Source organism: Nicotiana attenuata, chromosome 10 (assembly GCF_001879085.1).
Source record: "Nicotiana attenuata strain UT chromosome 10, NIATTr2, whole genome shotgun sequence".
Classification (NCBI taxonomy): domain Eukaryota; kingdom Viridiplantae; phylum Streptophyta; class Magnoliopsida; order Solanales; family Solanaceae; genus Nicotiana; species Nicotiana attenuata.
In genome coordinates, this window is record NC_031998.1 from 433,390 (window position 1) to 454,660 (window position 21,271).

Consider the following 21,271-nt stretch of genomic DNA (forward strand, 5'->3'; position numbering starts at 1 on the left):
TTTCTAATGGTTTGCAGCCAACGTGACGTGTTTTGATGAGGAAAGGCATTAAACCCCTCATGTTCCAGTAATTGAGGATTGCTTTGCAGTTGATAAAATATGCTCAATTGTTTCTTTATCATTTTTACACATCGGACATGTAGGATCTATGTTTATTCCTATATGGTGGAGGTAGGATCTACTAGGGAGTTTATTGTGAAGGCATTTCCACAATAAATATTTGATCTTATTTGGACACCTCATTTCCCAAATCCAGCTAAAGTCCGTTGAATTTTGATTGTTGGATAATTAGTTTATAGTAGATTTTAGAAGAAAAATTTCTATCCCCAGTTAGATCCATAATCATAGTGTCACTTGAGCATGTCCTGGGGTGTAAGGATAGGATATTGTTCCTAGTTTGTTTGGGTAGATTGAAGGAGATTTTTTCTAGCTCTCAATTATTATTAACCCAATATCTGATGGTAAGGTTATTGCATGACTTTATGAGAGGGCCCTCCACAAGTTGTCTAAGGTTTGGTGACTTAGGGATCCAATTCGATTGCCAGATGTTCATATTTGAGTTAGTGTGAGGAATCCATTTTGTACCTTTGTTACAAATGTCCCAGCCTTTCACCATGCTTTTCCATATAAATGAAGTATTTTTAAAAATTTTGGTGGAGCCATATATTGAAGAAAGGATTTTTGACCAAGGATTATTTGTATTATGGATAAGTCTCCAAGTGAGGCTTGCCAAATTTACTAGGTTTTTATGTTTTGCTGAGTGAATGCCAAGCCCCCCATTACTCTTGTCCCTGGTCACAATATCCCAGGCAATAAGATGAATTTTTTAGTAGTGTTTATAGAACCCCAAATGAAATTTCTTTGAATTTTATCAATATGCTTGGGAATTTTAATAGGGAGGTAATTGTATTGCATAATACGATTAGGCATACTGTTCAGGATAGAAGAGGCAAGGGTAGTTCTTCCTGCCATGTTGAGGAAGTTTGATTTCCAAGAGGCCAATCTAATAGTCATGTAATCAAGGATAAATTGGTAATCCGATGATTTTGATTTGTTATTTATGATTTGGAATCCCAAGTATTTTCCAAAGCTATTATTAATGTTGACGTTAAAAAGCTTTGTCAGAGCCTTGGAGGTGTGTTGGGCAAGTTTTGGAGACTATTATTTTAGATTTTGTGTACTTTATTTTTTGGCCTGATATGGTATCAAAAAATTGAGGCAGTTAAGAATAGTAGTTGGTGATTTTTTATCAATTCTATATATTAAAGTAAGGTCGTCCGCATAGAAAAGATGAGATAATAAGCAATGATTCTTCCCGATACTAATAGGAGACCAAGTTCCTATATTTGCATTGTGACGGATTTGGATGGATAGCATTTCCATGCAGAGGATAAATATGTAGGGGGGATAAAGGATCACCTTGCCTAATTCCTCTACTAGGGTTAAAGAAGTTACTTCTACTACCATTTACTAGGACAAATATTCTGCTTATGGTAATGCAACTCATGATGAGTTTAGAGATCCTAGGGGGAAAATTTGAAGTGACAAAGAGTTTTGTATATAAATGACCAATCTAACCGGTCAAAGCCTTTTCGAGATCTATTTTTAGGATCATATTAGCTTTGGAACCTAATTGTTTATGCATTTTTAACATAAGTTCCTATATTATTATGGCATTATCACTCGTTCGTTTGCCCTTAATAAAGCTAGCTTGGTATGGACTGATAATCTTAGTTAGATAAGGTTTGAGTCTATTAGCGATAGTCTTTGTAATGACTTTGTAAATAGTGTTACATAAACCAATAGGCCAAAAATTTCCAGATTGTTTGCATTTGTAATTTTTGGAATAAGACAAAGATATATATCATTTGTGCTTGTTGGTAGATTTCTGGATTCAAAAGCTTGGTGACAAAGTTCTGTGACTGAGGAGTTTAGAAAATACCAATAATTTTGAAAGAAAAATGGGTGGAGTCCATCTGGACCAGGAGATTTAAAAGGTTTGGAGGAAAATATAGCATTTTTATTTCTGAGGGGGATATATTAGAATCTAAAGATGATAGGTCGATAATTTGGTGACTAGGTGGGTCAGATTTTATTGAAGTCTAGTTTGAATAGTTATGACTAGTTGACAAGACTTGTTCAAAGTAGGAGAGAGTGTGATCCATAATTTTTGATGGATCGTCTATCCACTTTCCTTCAGAATCTTTGAAAAAAACAATCTTGTTTTTCCTTCTATTGTTAGTGGCACTTATGTGGAAGAATTTAGTTTTTAATCACCTTCATTTAGCCAATTAATTCTAGATCTAATTTTCCAATAATCCTCTTCCATCTTAAGGAGGTTGTTATAGTCAATTTTAAGGGAGATTTCCAATTGATTTAGGAAGGTGCTAGTGCCATATGAAGTAAATTTTTGATACCATTTAATATAGCTAGTATTTTTTTTCTTTTTTTTTAAAGAGGTCACCATAGGTATCATTTTTCCAGTCAATAATGCGATTTTTAAAATTTTTTTGAAGCATCAACAAATCTCTTGTTAAGCCAACAGTCTCTAACTATGTTCCCAAATTCTGGGTGCCCACTCCAGTAGGTTTCTAGTCTAAAAGGCTTAGGGAGTAAATTATAGGGTTTGGATATTAATTCCAGAAGCACTGGATTGTGGTCAGAGTGAGTTTTAGGAAAGTGTATTACAGAAGCCTTAGGAAAGAGGTCCACCCATTTTTTATTTGCGAGTAATTTGTCTAATCTTTTCATAATACGGTCACTACTAAATTTTTGGTGGTTTGACCAAGTATATTTACAGCCCTTAAATCCTGTCACGACCCAAATCGATGGGCCGCGACGGGTGCCCGAGTCCTACCTGTCGAACACCCCTAAGCATGCGTCTAAGATATAAACCTGAATGGCGTCTGTTGAATTACGAGAATAACATACATGAAGGAAACCTGCCAAAAAGGCATATGTACATATACATGCGGAATACAGTGGACGAGCCGGCAAGGCTATAGCAACTATATACCCAAAACTGAAAGCCGACAAGGCCACATGCTATCCAACTATACATAACTGTCTACACACCTCTAATAGAAATACAACTGTACAAAGACGGGCCTGAGCCACTTCATACCCATATGTATATACAAGCATATCGTACCAAAATCAAAAGTAGCTCCAGATCAAGTGGAGCACGCCAACTCTCGCTGATCAAGGATCCTAAGAAGGGGGACCGTCGGCTTGTCTACCTGCACATGCGGGCATGAAAAGCGGGCCCTGGAAAATAAAGCGTCAGTACGAATAATGTACTGAGTATGTAAGGCATGAAAATCAGTACACAAAAGACATAGATGAAACATGGAATAAAGAGATCCATCTATAAATCTGAATAACTTTGTAAATTCTGAAAACATTTATAATGTCATGCACGTGCGTATAAATGTCGTGTCATGCATAGGTATAGATGTACATTATATCATCAAGCCTCTTAGGGCATTCCATCATATCATCTCGGCCACTGTGGGCAAAATCATCAACATATACCAACTGATCAGGTGGTGGTTTTTTTGTTCAAAATTCTAGAATAAGGTGTCTTGACATCATTGTATTATGTTGCCACCTAGATTAACTATATTAAAGAGTCATTACTTGAAGAAAGGGTGGTTGCCACGTGGGGGGTAGGGATGGCTAGTATTATCCAGCCATAACTCATTAATTAATTAGCTAATGACCCGTTACCCGATAATTAATCAATTACCCGCATAATTAAGAATTGTCTCAAGTTACTTAAAATTCTACTTATTTTTGATACACATTATACATCATACTATCACGGTCATATGGTACCTTGTATGGTACTGGTCCATAAATATCGGTTATTATAGCTCGGACCGTATTTTATCCCAAATCGGCAACCTTCAACGAAACTTATTTAATTCGTGTACCCTTTATCCTTCATGGCATTTACTTATCGTTTGTTATAAATAGCATAAATACGTTAACCTTAAGATAACCCCATCCCCGCGTCTACGTCGATTAATTGAAGACGAAACTTTAACGTGCGAAACACGAGATGTAACAAAGCCTAAATCCATTAATTTACAATAATTTATTTTTGACCATAATTTTGCAGCTCGTCTTCTATTGATAGGGTTACCACCAAATTTTTCATTAGCTATCATTACATCATTAAAATCCCCCCTAGTAACCAAGCATCTTTGTAGTTATCAAAAATATTAGTGATGTTATCCCACACGTTGTTTCTATTAGAGATGTTAGTACTAGCATATATTGAGGAAAATAACCAAGTATGACGTATAGGGGGTACCTCGATTAGCGCATGGATCTTATTGTTTCTTTTGACAAAGTTATTGACGTTTACTAAGCTTGTATCCAAAGAACTGCCATGCCACCCGCTTGTCCCTCAGCTGGGACCTCGATCATGTCCGTGAAACCGAACTCATTCATTAAACTACCATGATTTATCATCCTGTTTCTAGCAGTGTCACCATGCAAGGATGATGAGTGGCTATTAATTCACGAAAGTTCCTTCTAAAGCCCTCATTGTTACCTCCCCTGATGTTCCATATAATGAAAGTTTTAGCATGATTCATGATTTGGGGTAGAGGGTGGTGGTGACCATTCATTTGACTCCCCTGGGGGAATAGTGGGTTCCTCCTTAGGGATGGAACCAGGATCATTGCTATTTTCCCCACAGTGGGGTCTTGGGGTGGTCGCATGTCCATTGTGCACTTGAATAGTAAAGTTGGACAGGCTAGAATAAGCCTGTTCTCCCGCATCTCCTCGAATAGAAATACTTTTACTTCGTCTAGGTTTGAGGATTCTACCAATTATTCTCCTATTAGGTTGATTTCCTCCTCCACTGGATTTCCCAAATCTTGGGGCATTTGAGGTTGTGGAACTTGTTGGTCCATTGCTCCTAGATTCACCAGAATTTGTGGTTGCATGTGGTTTAGAGGTGGATCCCAAGTCATTAAGGCTAGGTTGAGGGCAATCATCTCTTGGGGAGGAAAAAAGGATAGATCTAAACTCATGTTTTAGGGTGGATATGGATTTTGGTTGTAGTGTGGTGGTAGATTCCACTATGCACGCATAGCTTGAATCAAATTGTTGTTCATTCTCGGTGCTAGTGGTTGCATTATGTTGTTTACCCAAATGTGGTTCATGTAATTGTTCATTTCTAGGTGACCCTCGGATACTAGTTGTGCTAGGAATTGAGGGTTCTGTATTAATATGATACTTTCCTGCCCGTTGATGTTGAGCTGGAGTGATACACCCCTTCCCATTAAACCTAGCTCTATCCAAGAAGTTGGATGGTGATCCTGAGGAAGGGGGGTTGTACATATATTATAGGAAGGTTTGGTAGATGGAGAGGAAAGGGAGGAAGATTCTTCATCGCTTGTGAACATGAGTTCCTTAGGATTTGGATTAATCTGAATCTCCTCCGATGGCTTAGATGGATTCTCGGCATTATTTTGAGTTAGAAGCTGGCGATTTAAGGGGTTTAATGGAGAGTTAGGGGGAGTAATTACCTCTATTTGCATGGCATTTGAGAGGTTTAGTGTGTTAGAATTAATAGAGGGATTTGCATGTATTTGTTTAGGCACGTGTAACGAGGTTTGTGATATTTATTTTGAGGAGTAATTTTGGTTGGACGGGTGTAGGTCCGCATGCAAAGGAGTTTTGATATCTGATTGGTGATTAGTGATTAGTGTTAATGATGGGGTTAGGGGCATCATGGATATTATTAGATTATAAAAGAGTACCATCCGATTGGGTAAGGAGGTTATTAAGGGATGTTTCTTGGGTAATGTCTGTTTTGTCTTCTAGTGATGTTTGGTTGTTTTGGACATCTTTGGTATTTTGTATCCGGTTCATGCACCTAGAGTTTGTGGTTTTTTTTATTATTTTCAATAGTGGTATTACCCAAAACCATTTGCTGATAGTCTAGGTTAATGGCTGAGAAATGATTTTTTGTATCTTAGAGATTATTTTCAATGTGATTTGTGGACAATTTATGCAAGTGTTCTGATATTTGAATGTTATTAAACGGATTTTTAGTAATCTTAGGAATGTATTTTTGTTTTTGGGTTACAATGTACTTACCTGTTGTTGCATTGAATAACTTAACATTAATACCTGAGTCTTGGTTCTTTTCATCTGCTTCATTTGATTTAGTTGTTTTGAATTTCCAGCTTCTTGTAAATGGTACTGTATGCCACCCTTCCTCTTGTGCTACTTTCGATTTTGATTTGTTTGTTGCTATGTGGTCCACTGGAGTGGAGATCTGTTCATTTATTGGTGATCTTATATAGATACATGAGGTGATTTTATGGCCTAGCCTACCACATATTTTACAAAGAAAGTTGTCTGCTTCGTATTGAATTTGTTGTTTATATGTACCTATGTAAATAAATTTCTTCATTGGTTCTTCCATTGGTAGTGCGATACATAGTCTAGCATATCTTCCTCTCAAGGATGAGGACGTGCAAGCATCTACCTGCAATAGCCTTCCTATGGCTCCTCTTATTTTTTGGAGCATTTTGCCGTCATAGAATTCAATTGGTAATTGAGGGAGTCTAACCCATACCGCTGAATAGACTTGTCTTGCTTCTGTTGCAACAAAATTTGGTTGCCACCGCTGTATTGATAGAAAATATCCATAGATGATTCATGGACCTTTTTGTAGAATTAAATTCATATTTTCTTCCTTTTGTAATTTGACTTAGTTGTTGTAAATTTCCAGCTTCTTGTAAATGATGTTGTATGCCACCCTTCCTCTTGTGCTACTTTCGATTTTGATTTGTTTGTTGCTATGTGGTCCACTGGAGTGGAGATCTGTTCATTTGTTGGTGATCTTATATAGATACTTAAGGTGGTTTTATGGTCTAGCCTACCACATATTTTACAAAGGAAGTGGTCTGCTTCGTATTGAATTTGTTGTTTATGTGTATCTATGTAAATAAATTTCTTCACTGGTTCTTCCATTGGTAATTCGATACATAGTCTAGCATATCTTCCTCTCAAGGATGAGGACGTGCAAGCATCTGCCTTCAATAGCCTTCCTATGGCTCCTCCTATTTTTTGGAGCATTTTGCCGCCGTAAAATTCAGTTGGTAATTGAGGGAGTCTACCCATACCACTGAATAGACTTGTCTTGCTTCCGTTGCAACAAAATTTGGTTGCCACCACTATATTGATAGAAAATATCCATAGATGAACTATGGACCTTTTTATAGAATTAAATTCATATTTTCTTCCTTTTATAATTTGACAATGAAGTAGTCATTGCCCAAATCAATGAGAGGAATGTTTTCACTGATTTTTCATGACTCTTGAATTTTTTGTTTCAATATCGGTGAAGGATTCTTTTGCCTTGTAGTTTTATTATTAGGGAATATTTCCATAGATGATAAATTCTTTGTTTGTCTTCCATGGTTACGGGGACGGTGATAGAAAGATTTCCATTGTCCTCGGTCGGATGAAACTCTGACTCACGTTCTTGAATATCCATTGGGAGTGTGAGGGTGGATGATGGGTCTGTGCTGATATTAATTGTTTCATCCTTTCCCATGAGCTTTTCTTTGAACGTTTGGGGGATTATGGCACTTGGGTTGGATGAATTTTTGTCACCAACTGTTTGAGTAGGTAATGTATTATCCGACGGTTTTTGGGGGATTTGTGCAGTATCTAGGTTAGTGGTGATTGAATTCATGGGGATTGAAGGATTGTTTTAGCAAAAAAAAAATGTTAAGTGGAGAATTTAACAATTGGTACTGTCTGGGTAAATTATTTTCACATATATATTTATAGTGAAATAGTTTGTAAAAAGAATCCGAAGAAACATGCATATGTTTTAAACGTTACATCTTCACCCCCAGACCCCAATGCACTGGGTTGTCGTTGTTTGTCATCTTCGCACCGTCAAACAAGGATGCATAATCAATGAGTTCTTATCATTGGGTCCCAACAACACACTATATGTCCTACAACAACCCAGTTAAAGGAATACTTCTTTATCAAAGAACTGCAACCAAGGAAATTCGAGGAGATTTGCTAACCCAAGCTCCTAAAAATATTCAAAACAAAGCAAAGGATCTACTACAAAAATAATAGAAATATAAGTCAAAAAGGTAAACTTATCGAGTAATACTAACAAAATTTACAAACAACTAGAAGAAAAGTAAAATAATTAACTTAAAAATTTAGATACTATTCAAACGTTCTAAATATCTAAATAATAATTACGACGTGATTGATATGAAGGAAAATATTTTCATAACAAAAGGATTCTCGGAAAATATTATTTTACAACAACAACAACAACAACATCAAACTCAGTATGATCCCAACAGGTGGGGTCTGTGGAGGGTAGTCTGTACACAGACCTTACCCCTACCTAATGCAGGTAGAGAGGCTGTTTCCAATAGACCCTCGACTCAGGAAGGGTAAGAAGAAGGGGAAAACAAGGAAGGAAGAAAGAAGGAAGCGAAAAGAAAAAGGGAGAGATAAGTGATAAGTAATACCAAATAATAACAACAGGGAATACAATACCTAAGACGAACAAAACCACATAATCTAAGAATATGAAGGGACATGCATGCTACTAAGACAATCGATGAACAACTAAAAACTACCCACTAACCTTCTACCTTAATCGAAAAATAATATTTTAGTGTATAGATATATGGGAACTGTACGCGAGCACATAAGTACCCGCACTATACGCACTATCAGATGCAAGAAAACATATAATAGTCGGGCCAACAAGAGCAATTGCCTTTAAGCCGTGATAAAATACAGTTTTAAGTTCATGGAAAAATGGACACTAATGTTGTGATAAAATATGAGATTATTAATTTCATATTTGGTTGGATTTTGCGTCAAAAAGCGATTCTGGAGCCAATTATAACTTTACTATTATTTTTATATCACATTCATGTGAAATAATAACCACAACATCTGTCTTAATTCAAAGTTGTTTAAGAATACCATAATTAAAATTGAAAATAAAAGTTCCATTTCTGTAGCTCTTCTATAAAAGCGGGCCTTTCTCGGGTCTTATTCTTTTTTATTTTAAGACTATTTCGGGTTCTACCAATCTTGTTGCATCCAGTTTGAGGTCCTTTAAACTATCCAAATTTGTCTATTATAAATTCAAATATATATATATATATATATATATATATATATATATATATATATATATATATATTATAATCCGTGTAGCTTTTTCTTTTTTAATTTGATGAATCTATCTATCCAAGAATACATCTACTAAATAATCCGATTATTATTTATTTATGGGACAAAGGCCATTATTACCCCTGTACTATTGTCATTTAAGCACGTTTCTCCCTCGTTATACTATACGTTCAATCTCCACCCTACCGTTAACAAAGTTTATGCAATTACCCCTAATCCTAACGCCTCGTCGATGTGGCAGCTGACCCCCTCTCTTTTTTCCAAGTCAGCTGCCAGATCAGCTGCCAACTCAGACTTCCACTAACTTTTAATCCCCAAACCCAACGACCAAATCAAATTGACCAAATCAGATAGTCCTTAAATTTATCTTGTGTTATTTTTTATTTTTAAGATAAAGGGAATTTTGTGGGTCCCACTTAATTTTAAACTTTTTAACTCTTTCTTTTTCTTCTCCCTTTCTCCTCTGTTTCCAGCGTTATCATCTTTTCCGTCGAATTCAAAATTCAACCAATCAACTTTGATTTCTATAGCAAATTCATATCCTTTTGTTTTTATCCTGTCTATAAAGAGTGGGGCTTCACACCAAGATTTTGATTGATGTTGTTCCCATGAAAAGTACAAGATCGTAATAGTAGGATTGAATAATACCGGAAACCTCCATTACCACCCATGACAGACCCATGAAGATTTTGGGGTTGGTAGGAGAAATTTCTGCCACAAACAAAGGTTAAGATAAAGAAAATTCAACGATAATCTTTTGGCCAAATCTGAGAGTGCTTCTTCACCGGCGGGCATTTTTCCGGCAAGACCACCAAAGATGGAAAAAGTTACTGGCCTGTCAATATATACGCACTGCTTTGAAAAGTCAACAGGCAATATTGTTCAATGTTGACAGTTTCAACTATTAACAATTTAGTTTATTGTCTCCCCTCATCGCATCTTTTCGGCATGCCCGCCGGAGAAGAAGAAGAAGAAGATTAATGGCCTATCACCTTTGGGATTAATCGTAATTAGTAGTCCTGGCATTTTCTACCCATTCAGAAAAAACTCACTCTTTTTCTAATTTCATTATCATGAACTTAAACAATCCTTATGGGTTTCGAAAGCTTTCAGCTTGGTAGGCTATGGCGTTAGAGAAGCATAAGAAATAATGTTGAAAAAAGAAGAAAGAGAAAAGTAAAAGAAAAAAGGAAAAAGGAATTAAAATAATTTATTGGATAGTGAATTTACAAAAATGCTGACATGTATTATTACGTGGCAATTTATTTGAGGGTCCTGGGTGCCACAGTGTCAAAACGTTAGGGTTAGGGGTATTTTTGCTTACTTTATTAACGATAGAGTGGGAATTGAACGTATAGTATAACAGGGAGAAACGTGCTTAAATGCCGATAGTACTGGGGCAATAATGGCCTTTTTCCCTTTATTTATTTTTGCAAATTTTTGACGGAGAGCACAGTTAAACGGTTGATTTTTCTTTTTCAAAAAATGACACTCGCTGTCTTACTTCATCTCCTTTCTCGCTCGCCGGTCCAACGCGTCTTTCAATCCGCCCGTTCTAAACCCATAGTTAACCATTTTCACTGAACCGGCCAAACACTCCAACAACCACCAGTACCCGCCGGAAAAGATCCGTCATTATCATCTGAAATTGGGAAGGCAGACACTTAGAGAGATAGCGCGATTCAGTTCCTTGCAGCACCAAACAGCACAAAATACATGTATTTATAATCAGATCCATTTCTTAGTTGCTTGCATTTTCATAAAGTATTGGAAAAAATGCTGCGCCTAAGGGCATTTCGTCCGACAAATGATAAGATCGTGAAGATTCATATGCATCCGACGCACCCTTGGCTCGTCACCGCTGATGCATCCGATCACGTCTCCGTTTGGAATTGGGAGCACCGCCAGGTTTGTCTTCTCGTGAAAAGTTTTTGGTATTAAGCTTTCTGTTTGTTGGATTAACAAATAATAGCAAATTGTGTTGCTAGATTATTTATGAACTGAAACCTGGTGGTGTTGATGAGCGGCGTTTGGTTGGTGCTAAACTGGAGAAGCTTGCCGAGGGTGAATCAGGTAGGTCTTCGTGCTTATTAATTTATGCTAATTATTATTAAATTGGCACTTCAGTAACATTAGCAACATCTATTACTATGCCTCAGTCGCAGACTACTGGGAGTCGGGTATATGTATCATCTTAAATTGACTAATTTAGGTAGAATTTAGATTGATGTCAATGTTGTATGCAGAGCCTAGAGGGAAACCTACAGAAGCCATACGAGGTGGGAGGTAATTGATTCTTACCTTGGACTTCCATTTTCTTTCAGTTTCTTTAGTGTCTTCGTTGAATCTTAGTATGCCATTCTGGTGCATGGTTCAAGTGTAAAGCAGGTTAGCTTTTATGATGATGATATACGCTTTTGGCAACTCTGGCGGAATCAGTCTGCTGCTGCCGAGTCCCCAGCAGCTGCCGGTCATGTCACTTCAACTTTTACTTCTCCTGCTGCATCAACCAAAGGGCGCCATTTTCTTGTGATTTGTTGTGAGAACAAAGCTATCTTCTTAGACTTGGTGACAATGCGTGGCCGCGATGTACCAAAGCAGGAGCTTGACAACAAATCACTTCTATGGCAAGTCTTAAATCCGTCAATATCTTTTTTGTGTTATCTAGTTTTTTGGATTTTTTTTGTTCTTAACGAATTAAATCTTTTTGAATCTGCCTAAAAGCTAAACTATCTTGCTGCACTATTTTTTAAGACTACCATTTCCCTTGGAAATTAAGTTTTCTATGCCACTATTTGATAGATCAGCATTGCCAACTACCAGCCAAGTTAGAGCATCTCATGTTTGTCCCACTTAATCAACACTTCACTAAGTTTGCTTGCTATTTCTGACTGCTTTTACTCATTACAACAACCACTCCTCATTCCTTGCTCTCCGGTATACTCCTTTTTTAGTCTGGAAAAAGTAGATTTTTGGGACCAGCATCCAGACGATGCAAAAGCAATACAAAAACAGAGGGATCCTGTACACTCCTTTCACTCCTATCTAAAATTCAAGCGGCTTACAAAATCCAAAAACATTAGAGCATTATTTACATTACAATGGTTACACCAAGCAAAAGGATTCAATAAGCATACATGAATTGGAGTTGAGACTCCATCAAAAGATTGAAAACACCTCAGGTTCCTCTCCGTCCTAAGGCTCCAATGCAACAAGATGGAACCACTTGCCATGTATTTCTGATGGATTTCCCAATTTTCCCCAGCTAATAAATGCTTCCTTCAGCCTCATTGGTACTAACCATTGTACTCCCAAAATGCAGAAAAACGTGTCTCACATGTTCTTTGTTACAGGACAATGCAAAAACAGATGATCTATGTTCTCATTCTTTGTCAAGCATAAGTAGCACCTGTTTCAGATTTCTATGCCTCTTTTTGTTAAATTGTCTTGAGTTAAATAAACCCCCAAATTGCCAACCAGCTAGAGATGCCACTTTTCGTTCCTCACCACTAGACTTTATACATTGAAGTGAGGAAAAGTCTCAACAACAGTTGGGAAACCGAAAGTGAGAAAAACTACTATGTTTAACAAGATCTAAGTTGAATTAGACAGATATGTCTTCAACACTTCTTTTTGTTTAGGCTAAATGGGATTACGAAATCATGAGTTGGAAAGAACCTTTCGAGATGACAATGGAGATAACTAAATCATAAATCAATGACTTATCACACAATCACAGTGCAACCAGAGGGGGGTGAACATGATGTAAACTGGGTTTTAATGGGGTGTATTGACTTGGTACAAGGAAAGACGAAAAATTCTATAGGAAGAGCCGTCTGCGTAAAGAGGGCTTTGGGATTGTTCATGGGTGATTGGTAGAGATTTTTGAATGCTAAATTTACCAAATTCATAAAAGAGTTTGTGGAGATGACATCAGACCTGTCTTTAGTTGATTTGCCTCTTCATGGGGCCAATTTACTTGGTTTAGAGACAATTCTGGCAATAGAGCTTCAAGAATTGAGTCAATAACGATGACTGGGACGAAACATTCAAGTACATGAAACAGAGAGTTCTTGCCAGAACCATCTCAGATCATTGCCCAATTTTGTTGAAATGCGGAGTGGGATAAATCGAGAATGACTTCAAATTTTATAATATGTAGTTGGATGTCAAGGGTTCATTGAATTGGTTGAAAATGGTGGAATTCCTACCAGTTGAATGACAGACCAGATGTTAGAATTGCTAAGAAGCCAAGATTGCTAAAAAAGGATGACTAATTATATAAATAATAGAGTTTGTTGGTTTTTGGTTTGAGCTAAAATGGAGTCTTCTTTTTCATACTGGTGTTTGGTCTTCTTGCTTACAAAAGTTGTTTTCTGGGTCATGGAAAGTTGAAAGACCATATCTGATTATCTTAATTTGCTTGTTCTTTTGAATCGCTTGCAGTATGGTATTCCTCTCTAAAACAACTGCTGCTGATGGCCCTCTTGTGGCTTTTGGAGGGTCAGATGGTGTAATTAGAGTTCTTTCAATGATAACATGGAAGGTCTCATTTTAGGATATTTGGTATTTCAAGTCTTTTTGATATTGTTCCATTCATTGTCAAAATGAGTAGATGAATAAGACTCCTTCTGCAGCTTGCACGAAGATACACAGGAGGTCATAAGGGAGCAATTTCTTGTTTGATGAGTTTCATGGCTGCTTCTGGCGAGGTACTTGTTATGCTTCCAGTGGATGCTTAGATCCTTTTTATCACCTTACACTATGTAGTGGACTTGAAATTTTGATCCATAACCTAGTATCTCCGTTTATAATTCTAGAGATAGATTGTGTTTGAAAAATCGCTCCTTGATTATACTTGGCTAAGGCGATGAACATGACTTGGTTAAAGTTGAAAAAAAGAGTATTTGAATTTGAAGTTGAAAAAAAGTTGAAGTTTGTGAGTTGAAACTTAAAATACTCTCGAACGTGTTTTTCAAACTTAAAATTCTCTATTTCAAGTTTGAAGTTGATATAATGGACCAGATTGTTAAAAAAAACACTTATTTCAAATATTTGAAATAATATCTAAGCAGCAAATTTTGGTTAAGCTGGTTTCCTTTTTTGATGTGCTTGACATTTTCCTCTTCTCTCTTCTTGAAGAAGATGAGAAGTGTTTTTCGAGAAAGAGATGGTACCATATTATGCCAAGATATGGTGCATCTCTGCAGCTTTCGTATAAGTTAAACCTGCAATTTGTTTGCAATTGATCTTCTATGTGCAGAGGAATCAGCCAGTAAAGATTGTGAATCACATCAACAATAAAAAAAAAAGATTGTGAATCACTTCTCTTTTAGACTTTGAAGGCTTGTTAGAGCCAAAATAATAATAGATTGATTGTGAAAAGTATGTTTTCCAGTTTTTATGATAAAATACAGAGAGCTTAAAGAGGATTTTCAACCTACAATGTAGCTGTACTTCAACTTAAAGAATGGTGTCCTCTCTCTAACACCTTAAACTTTCTTTTTTGATAAGGAACAACTTAAACTTTAGATTTGGTGGTTCACGCAATTCAATAGAAGGTGAACTTAGGTTCTTCTGAAGTATTTCTTGTCTTAGTAATTCATTTACTGTCAGATTGAAAAATCTCAAATGAAGCATATAATTTGTTAGGACAATGTCGGTTTCTCTGTTAGAGAGAAGTAAGGGGAAAAAGGGAAACATCTATCTGAGGTTTTTCGCTTGCGTGGTTGTATACCTAGTTCACTTTGTAGTTATACATTATTAAATGAAACTGGATTACAGAAGTATATATGCTTGTTGTCCATCCATTCCCCATCTGAATGTCCCTTGTGTTTCCCTCTCAATATATAAACTGAGAAAAAGAAACTGAAGTTCCGTAAAGAAAATGAATTGTTGTAATGAAGAACATGGACATTTTACTCTATGAGATTTTTTACTTTAAACAGAACTGCTGTAAGTGTCAATTATGTGTTCTCATATAATTTACGTAAGAAAATTGACTAGGTTCACCTGGCGGAAACTGTTATACTTTTAATATTTTTTCTGTTTGATATCTCATTGCCATTTTCTTTGCTATCATGTGTATGCAGTCTCTTTTAGTTTCTGGTGGTAATGATGGATTGCTTGTACTTTGGAGTGCAGACAACGCTCTTGATTCGAGAGAGCTTGTTCCTAAGCTCAGCTTAAAAGTATCTTCTTATTCCTTCAGTTTTATCTCCTTTTAAATTTCTATTGCAACTTAATTTCACACTAATAAGATTTTCATTTGCCGTTGCTAAAAGCAAAAATGAGAACGATTAAGCCCATGGAATGCATCTGGAAAATCACTGATAGATGAAATTTGATAGAACTGCAAGTCCTTACCTGCTTCTATCAAATCCTTGAAGCTTTTCTTCACCTTCCAATGTTATATTTTATAGGCTCATGATGGCGGGGTTGTTGCTATAGAGCTCTCTAGAATGATTGGTAATGCACCACAGCTCATTACTATTGGTGCTGATAAAACATTAGCAATCTGGGACACTGTCTCCTTTAAGGTATTGGTGCAAGATCTCTTTGATTTGTAGCTTTACTACGTGGGGATAAATTATGATAATAATAATTTCAACCCAATTGTAGGAACTGCGTCGAATAAAACCTGTTCCAAAACTAGCTTGTCACAGTGTAGCGTCGTGGTGCCATCCACGGGCTCCCAACCTCGATATCTTGACCTGTGTCAAAGATTCCCATATATGGTAGGCGTACTTCACATGCCTCCCTTGGAACATTATTAACACTGCTTAAAGTTTTCCCTCTTCGGACAGAACATGATTTTCTGTTGCAACTTTGCAGGGCAATCGAGCATCCTACCTATTCTGCTCTTACAAGGCCATTGTGTGAACTTTCTGCACTAGTTCCTCCACAATTGCTTGCCTCTCACAAGAAGCTGAAGGTGAAACTACTTTAGATAAATAACGTTTTTTATTTTAATGTTCTCCTTGCTGTATATCTTGTCTTTCAAATTCGACCTATTTTTCCTTATGCAACTTCTTAGGTTTAGGAAGATTGATTATTTGAAATGTTAAATCTACATTATGATGTCTGGAAAAATGAATAACCAATAAGAGTTTAGTGTTTAAGACGAGCAAAGCCTTCGTGTATCAAGTCTGGCAATTGCAATGGGAAAGTAATTTTTATAGTAGTTTCCGTTTTGTAAGAAGAATTTCCACTAGTTTCTTCTGCTAGATAATTTTAAGGATTGTTTACGCACTCTATCATATCGTATAGGGTTAAAATTCTACATTAAGAGGCATCTAGTTATTTGACTTTTTGAAGATGAATTGACTACATCTTTTTCATGTTTTCTCTCTGGTCTTTTAGGTTTATTCTATGGTTGCACACCCTTTACAGCCACACCTTGTAGCCACTGGAACCAATATTGGCATTATTCTGTGTGAATTTGATCAGAAGTCTCTTCCTCCTGTAGCAGCACTGCCAACACCAACAGGAAGTCGTGAACATACTGCTGTCTATGTAGTTGAACGAGAATTGAAGCTGTTGCAATTTCAGTTATCCAGCACCACTCCTCCAGCACTCGGAAGTAATGGCTCTTTGAGTGACACAGGACGGTTCAGAGGAGAGATACCTGAACAACTCTATGTCAAACAAACCAAAAAGCATATTACTACTCCAGCTCCACATGATTCATACTCAGTTCTTTCTGTCAGCAGTTCTGGGAAGTAAGTGGTTCACAGATGCTAGTGATACTCAATCCCCATATCAGGCTTAGTGTAGCAGGCGGCATTTAGTATCTTCAACATTGTCATGATTTGTCTTATTGCCTCATATTGTTAAAAGCCTCATCCATTATCTCTATATGCCTTTTTTAGGTTGTACCGGACAGTTTTACAAGGTTTGAACTGTAATGTTTTGCAGGTATCTAGCAATCGTATGGCCTGATATTCCTTACTTCTCTATCTACAAGGTCAGCGATTGGTCAGTCGTTGATTCTGGAAGCGCAAGGCTGTTGGCTTGGGATACTTGTCGAGATAGGTTTGCTTTGTTGGAATCTGCACTCCCTCCTAGAATTCCCATTATTCCAAAAGGTTCATCTAGAAAAGCGAAGGAAGCTGCTGCAGCTGCAGCACAGGCAGCAGCAGCTGCTGCTTCTGCTGCTTCTTCTGCTACTGTTCAAGTTCGTATATTGCTGGATGACGGGACATCAAATGTATTAATGAAGTCAGTGGGAAGCCGAAGTGAACCAGTTATTGGCTTGCATGGAGGGGCATTACTTGGTGTGGCCTATCGAACTTCTCGAAGAGTTAGCCCTGCTGCTGCTACAGCAATCTCAACAATTCAATCTATGCCGTTATCGGGCTTTGGAAGTAGTTCTGTGTCTTCATTTAGCACTATGGAAGACAGTTCTCAAAAATCTGCAGCTGAATCAGCACCGCAGAACTTCCAATTATACAGCTGGGAAACATTTCAACCAGTGGGTGGTCTTCTTCCTCAACCAGATTGGACGGCGTGGGATCAAACAGTTGAGTATTGTGCTTTTGCTTATCCACAGCACATTGTCATATGTTCCTTGCGTCCACAGTTTAGATACTTGGGGGATGTGGCAATTCCTTATGCCACTGGGGCAGTTTGGCAGCGAAGGCAGTTATTTGTTGCTACACCAACTACCGTTGAGTGTGTTTTTGTGGATGCTGGGGTTGCGCCTATTGACATAGAAACAAAACGAAGAAAAGAGGAAATGAAACTTAAAGAGGCACAGGCAAGAGCTGTTGCTGAACATGGAGAATTGGCATTGATAGCAGTCGACAATCCACAAACAAATCCACAAGAGAGGATAGCATTGAGACCCCCAATGCTACAAGTTGTGCGGTTGGCTTCTTTTCAGCATGCACCCTCTATTCCTCCATTTCTGTCATTGCCTAGACAGTCAAGAGTTGATGGTGATGCATCGAGTGTGCTCAAGGAGATGGAAGCTCGTAAAACTAATGAGGTGGCAGTTGGCGGTGGTGGGGTTGCAGTAGCTGTCACTCGTTTTCCCGCAGAGCAAACACGACCAGTTGGACCTCTTCTAATTGTAGGTGTTCGAGATGGTGTTCTTTGGCTAATTGATCGATATATGTGCGCTCATGCAATATCCCTCAGCCATCCTGGTATCCGTTGCCGATGTTTGGCAGCTTATGGAGATGCTGTTAGTGCAGTAAAATGGGCCAGTCGACTTGGCCGAGAACATCATGATGATCTAGCGCAATTTATGCTTGGGATGGGTTATGCTACTGAAGCACTTCATTTACCTGGAATATCCAAGAGGTTGGAGTTTGATCTGGCCCTGCAGAGCAATGATTTGAAAAGAGCACTTCAGTGCCTTCTAATAATGAGCAACAGCAGAGATATTGGGCAAGAAACTCTTGGATTGGATCTGAACGATCTTATGAGCATGACAAAGAAGAAGGAAAATGTTGTTGAAGCTGTTCAAGGAGTTGTTAAATTTGCCAAGGAGTTTATGGATCTCATTGATGCTGCAGATGCTACAGCACAAGCTGATATTGCTCGTGAAGCTCTTAAAAGACTAGCAGCTGCTGGTTCCATAAAGGGAGCTCTACGAGGTCAGGAATTAAGAGGTGTTGCTTTACGGCTTGCAAATCATGGGGAATTAACACGACTCAGTGTATGTCACTTGCTTTCTTTCCGCTTTTGTTTCCAACTGGTTTTGCTGACACAACTTGGAGTATGTTACCTGCTTCTTTTCTGCTTTAGTTTCAGATCCTCATATACGTAGAATTTTACTCACTGGCTCTTGGCTGCCTTTATACCTTTGCCATTGATAATAAACTTCCCCAAGTCTGGATTGACCATCTATGTTATCAGATTTAAATTGATTTGACCTTCGGATTAACCATTGATTTACATTTCTACATTATATTCTTTTCCCATGTTTCTGGGTCTAAATGAATAACGGAAGTAGTCAAACTCTTAAGGATACATTCAGTTTTTTTTGCTTCTAGTATATTTTGTCATCCCCCTCCCCTTTACTCGACTCTACTAACATGATAAGGGTTTTTTGTGAAATTTGAGATCGGTCGAATCAGCTGCATGTCAGGATTCAGAATAACTGATAAATCTTTTGCAGAACTTGGTAAACAATTTGATATCAGTTGGTGCGGGACGGGAGGCTGCATTTGCAGCTGCACTTTTGGGAGACAATGCACTTATGGAGAAAGCATGGCAGGAAACTGGGATGCTTGCTGAGGCTGTACTGCATGCACATGTAAAATTTCATTCTCTAAATGTTGGATTTCAGTCTATTGATTTAGTAGTTATTAATGGTCTCATTATTTTCAGGCTCATGGGCGACCTTCATTGAGAACCTTGGTCCAGGCATGGAACAAAACGTTGCAGAAGGAGATGGAACACACTCCATCAACGAAAACTGATGCAGCAGCTGCATTTCTGGCCTCTCTTGAGGGACCTAAGCTCACAAGTTTGGCAGATGCTGCAAAGAAGCCACCAATTGAAATACTACCACCCGGTATGGCATCTCTATATGGTCCTAATCCCGGTCAAGCCAAACCTCTTTTGGGGAAACAGGGCCTTCCACAACCTGGCAAACCACTACTTTTAGAAGGATCTAAAACGACAGCACCAATTGCTTCTGTTCCTGCTGGAAGTGATACAACTGCAACATCAGAATCAGGTGTTCCTCCTAAATCAGAAAATGGGGCTTCAACTACACTGGAATCAAGTAATCCACCTGTGGCGGACTCTGGTGCTGCACCTGCGTCAGTCTCTGGTGCTGCACCTGCGTCAGTCTCTGGTGCTGCACCTGCGACAGAAACTGGTGCTACACCTGCGTCAGAAACTGGTGCGGCACCTGCGTCAGAAACTGGTGCGGCACCTGCGTCAGAAACTGGTGCGGCACCTGCTCCAGAAACTGGTGCCGCTTCTACAGAATCAAGTACAACTCGAGCATCAAACTCAGATGCTTCTGTTGCAGCTGAATCAGTTGTTCCTGCTGCACCAGCATTGAATGAAAAACCTTCAGACAATCAGGCCTTGGTCTTATCAACGTCAGCTGCTGTAGAACCAACCACAACAGGTGAAATTGTTCCATCGACTTCAGCCACGGGTCAACCTCCTGCACCAGATAATAAGAAACCAAGTGTTCCTGGTGAACTTTTGATGATTGATTTTTCTTGACGTGCTCTTGTATTCTCACCTCTCCTCATGCAGATTCTCCACGTATGAGCGGTACAGTTCCTTGCATTACATTTCTTATAATTGTGGAATAGAATCTCTTTACTCTTTCTATTCTTTTAACGCACTACGCATGCTGCAGCCCGAAGCTGCGTGTTCATTGATAGGAATGTTACCTTAGGTGTTAGATCGGCTTTGTTGTAAATTTGTTTGTCCCGTCCGTTCCTTATTCTTTGATTTGGTGAAATTTTGCCATTCACATTATTTTGTGCTCGTCTTCCTTGATTTTATAACCCTTTTATAAAAAAAAAAAAATTGACTATACCCCTAGTTAATTTTTGCTCCGCCTTTCTTTTTTCTTTTTCCTGTTTCTTTTCATGGATGGAATTAATTTTGATTCGGTTCAAATTCTTAGGGGTAAACATGCTTGTGAGTTGTGACGCTTCGTATTGGGGCTTAACATGCTTCTTTAATCACTCTCTATTTCGTGGTATTCAATGTGATCTCACGGCTTCGAATGTATCACTCATCAGTTTCCTTCTGCATGTGGTTTGTGATTCAAACCAGTCAGATAATATAAAAAAATCCCATTTCATGCTTGATATACAAAAAAAAAATGAAAAGGAAATATGTTGGTGAGACCTCGTCAAAAATTCGTAAATCAGTTGGAGAAGTTTCTACTTAGGTTCGGAACTAATCAACATTTTGGCCTTTTATCAAGTTTGACCAGTAGTTGTACCAAAAAGAAGCAGTAGGGCGAAGTTTCAAAATGGCCTTTGGCGTTCAATTCACATGGTATTTCTGAGTTCCAAGTCCAACTTCCAACTAACATTGCACTAATTGTTATTTCCTGCGCATATATTTT

At 38.0% G+C, this 21,271-nt stretch overlaps 1 protein-coding gene across 1 annotated transcript; it reads left to right on the top strand.

The window, feature by feature from the left end:
• Positions 10,661-20,726, top strand: LOC109232875. The gene is made up of 14 exons (XM_019398561.1): positions 10,661-11,124; positions 11,205-11,289; positions 11,463-11,502; positions 11,595-11,843; positions 13,663-13,762; positions 13,854-13,928; positions 15,309-15,407; positions 15,639-15,755; positions 15,838-15,953; positions 16,051-16,150; positions 16,579-16,937; positions 17,134-18,880; positions 19,343-19,480; positions 19,555-20,726. Exons 1-14 carry the CDS (start codon positions 10,993-10,995, stop codon positions 20,407-20,409), a joined length of 4,212 nt encoding a protein of 1,403 aa, XP_019254106.1. The 5' UTR covers positions 10,661-10,992; the 3' UTR covers positions 20,410-20,726.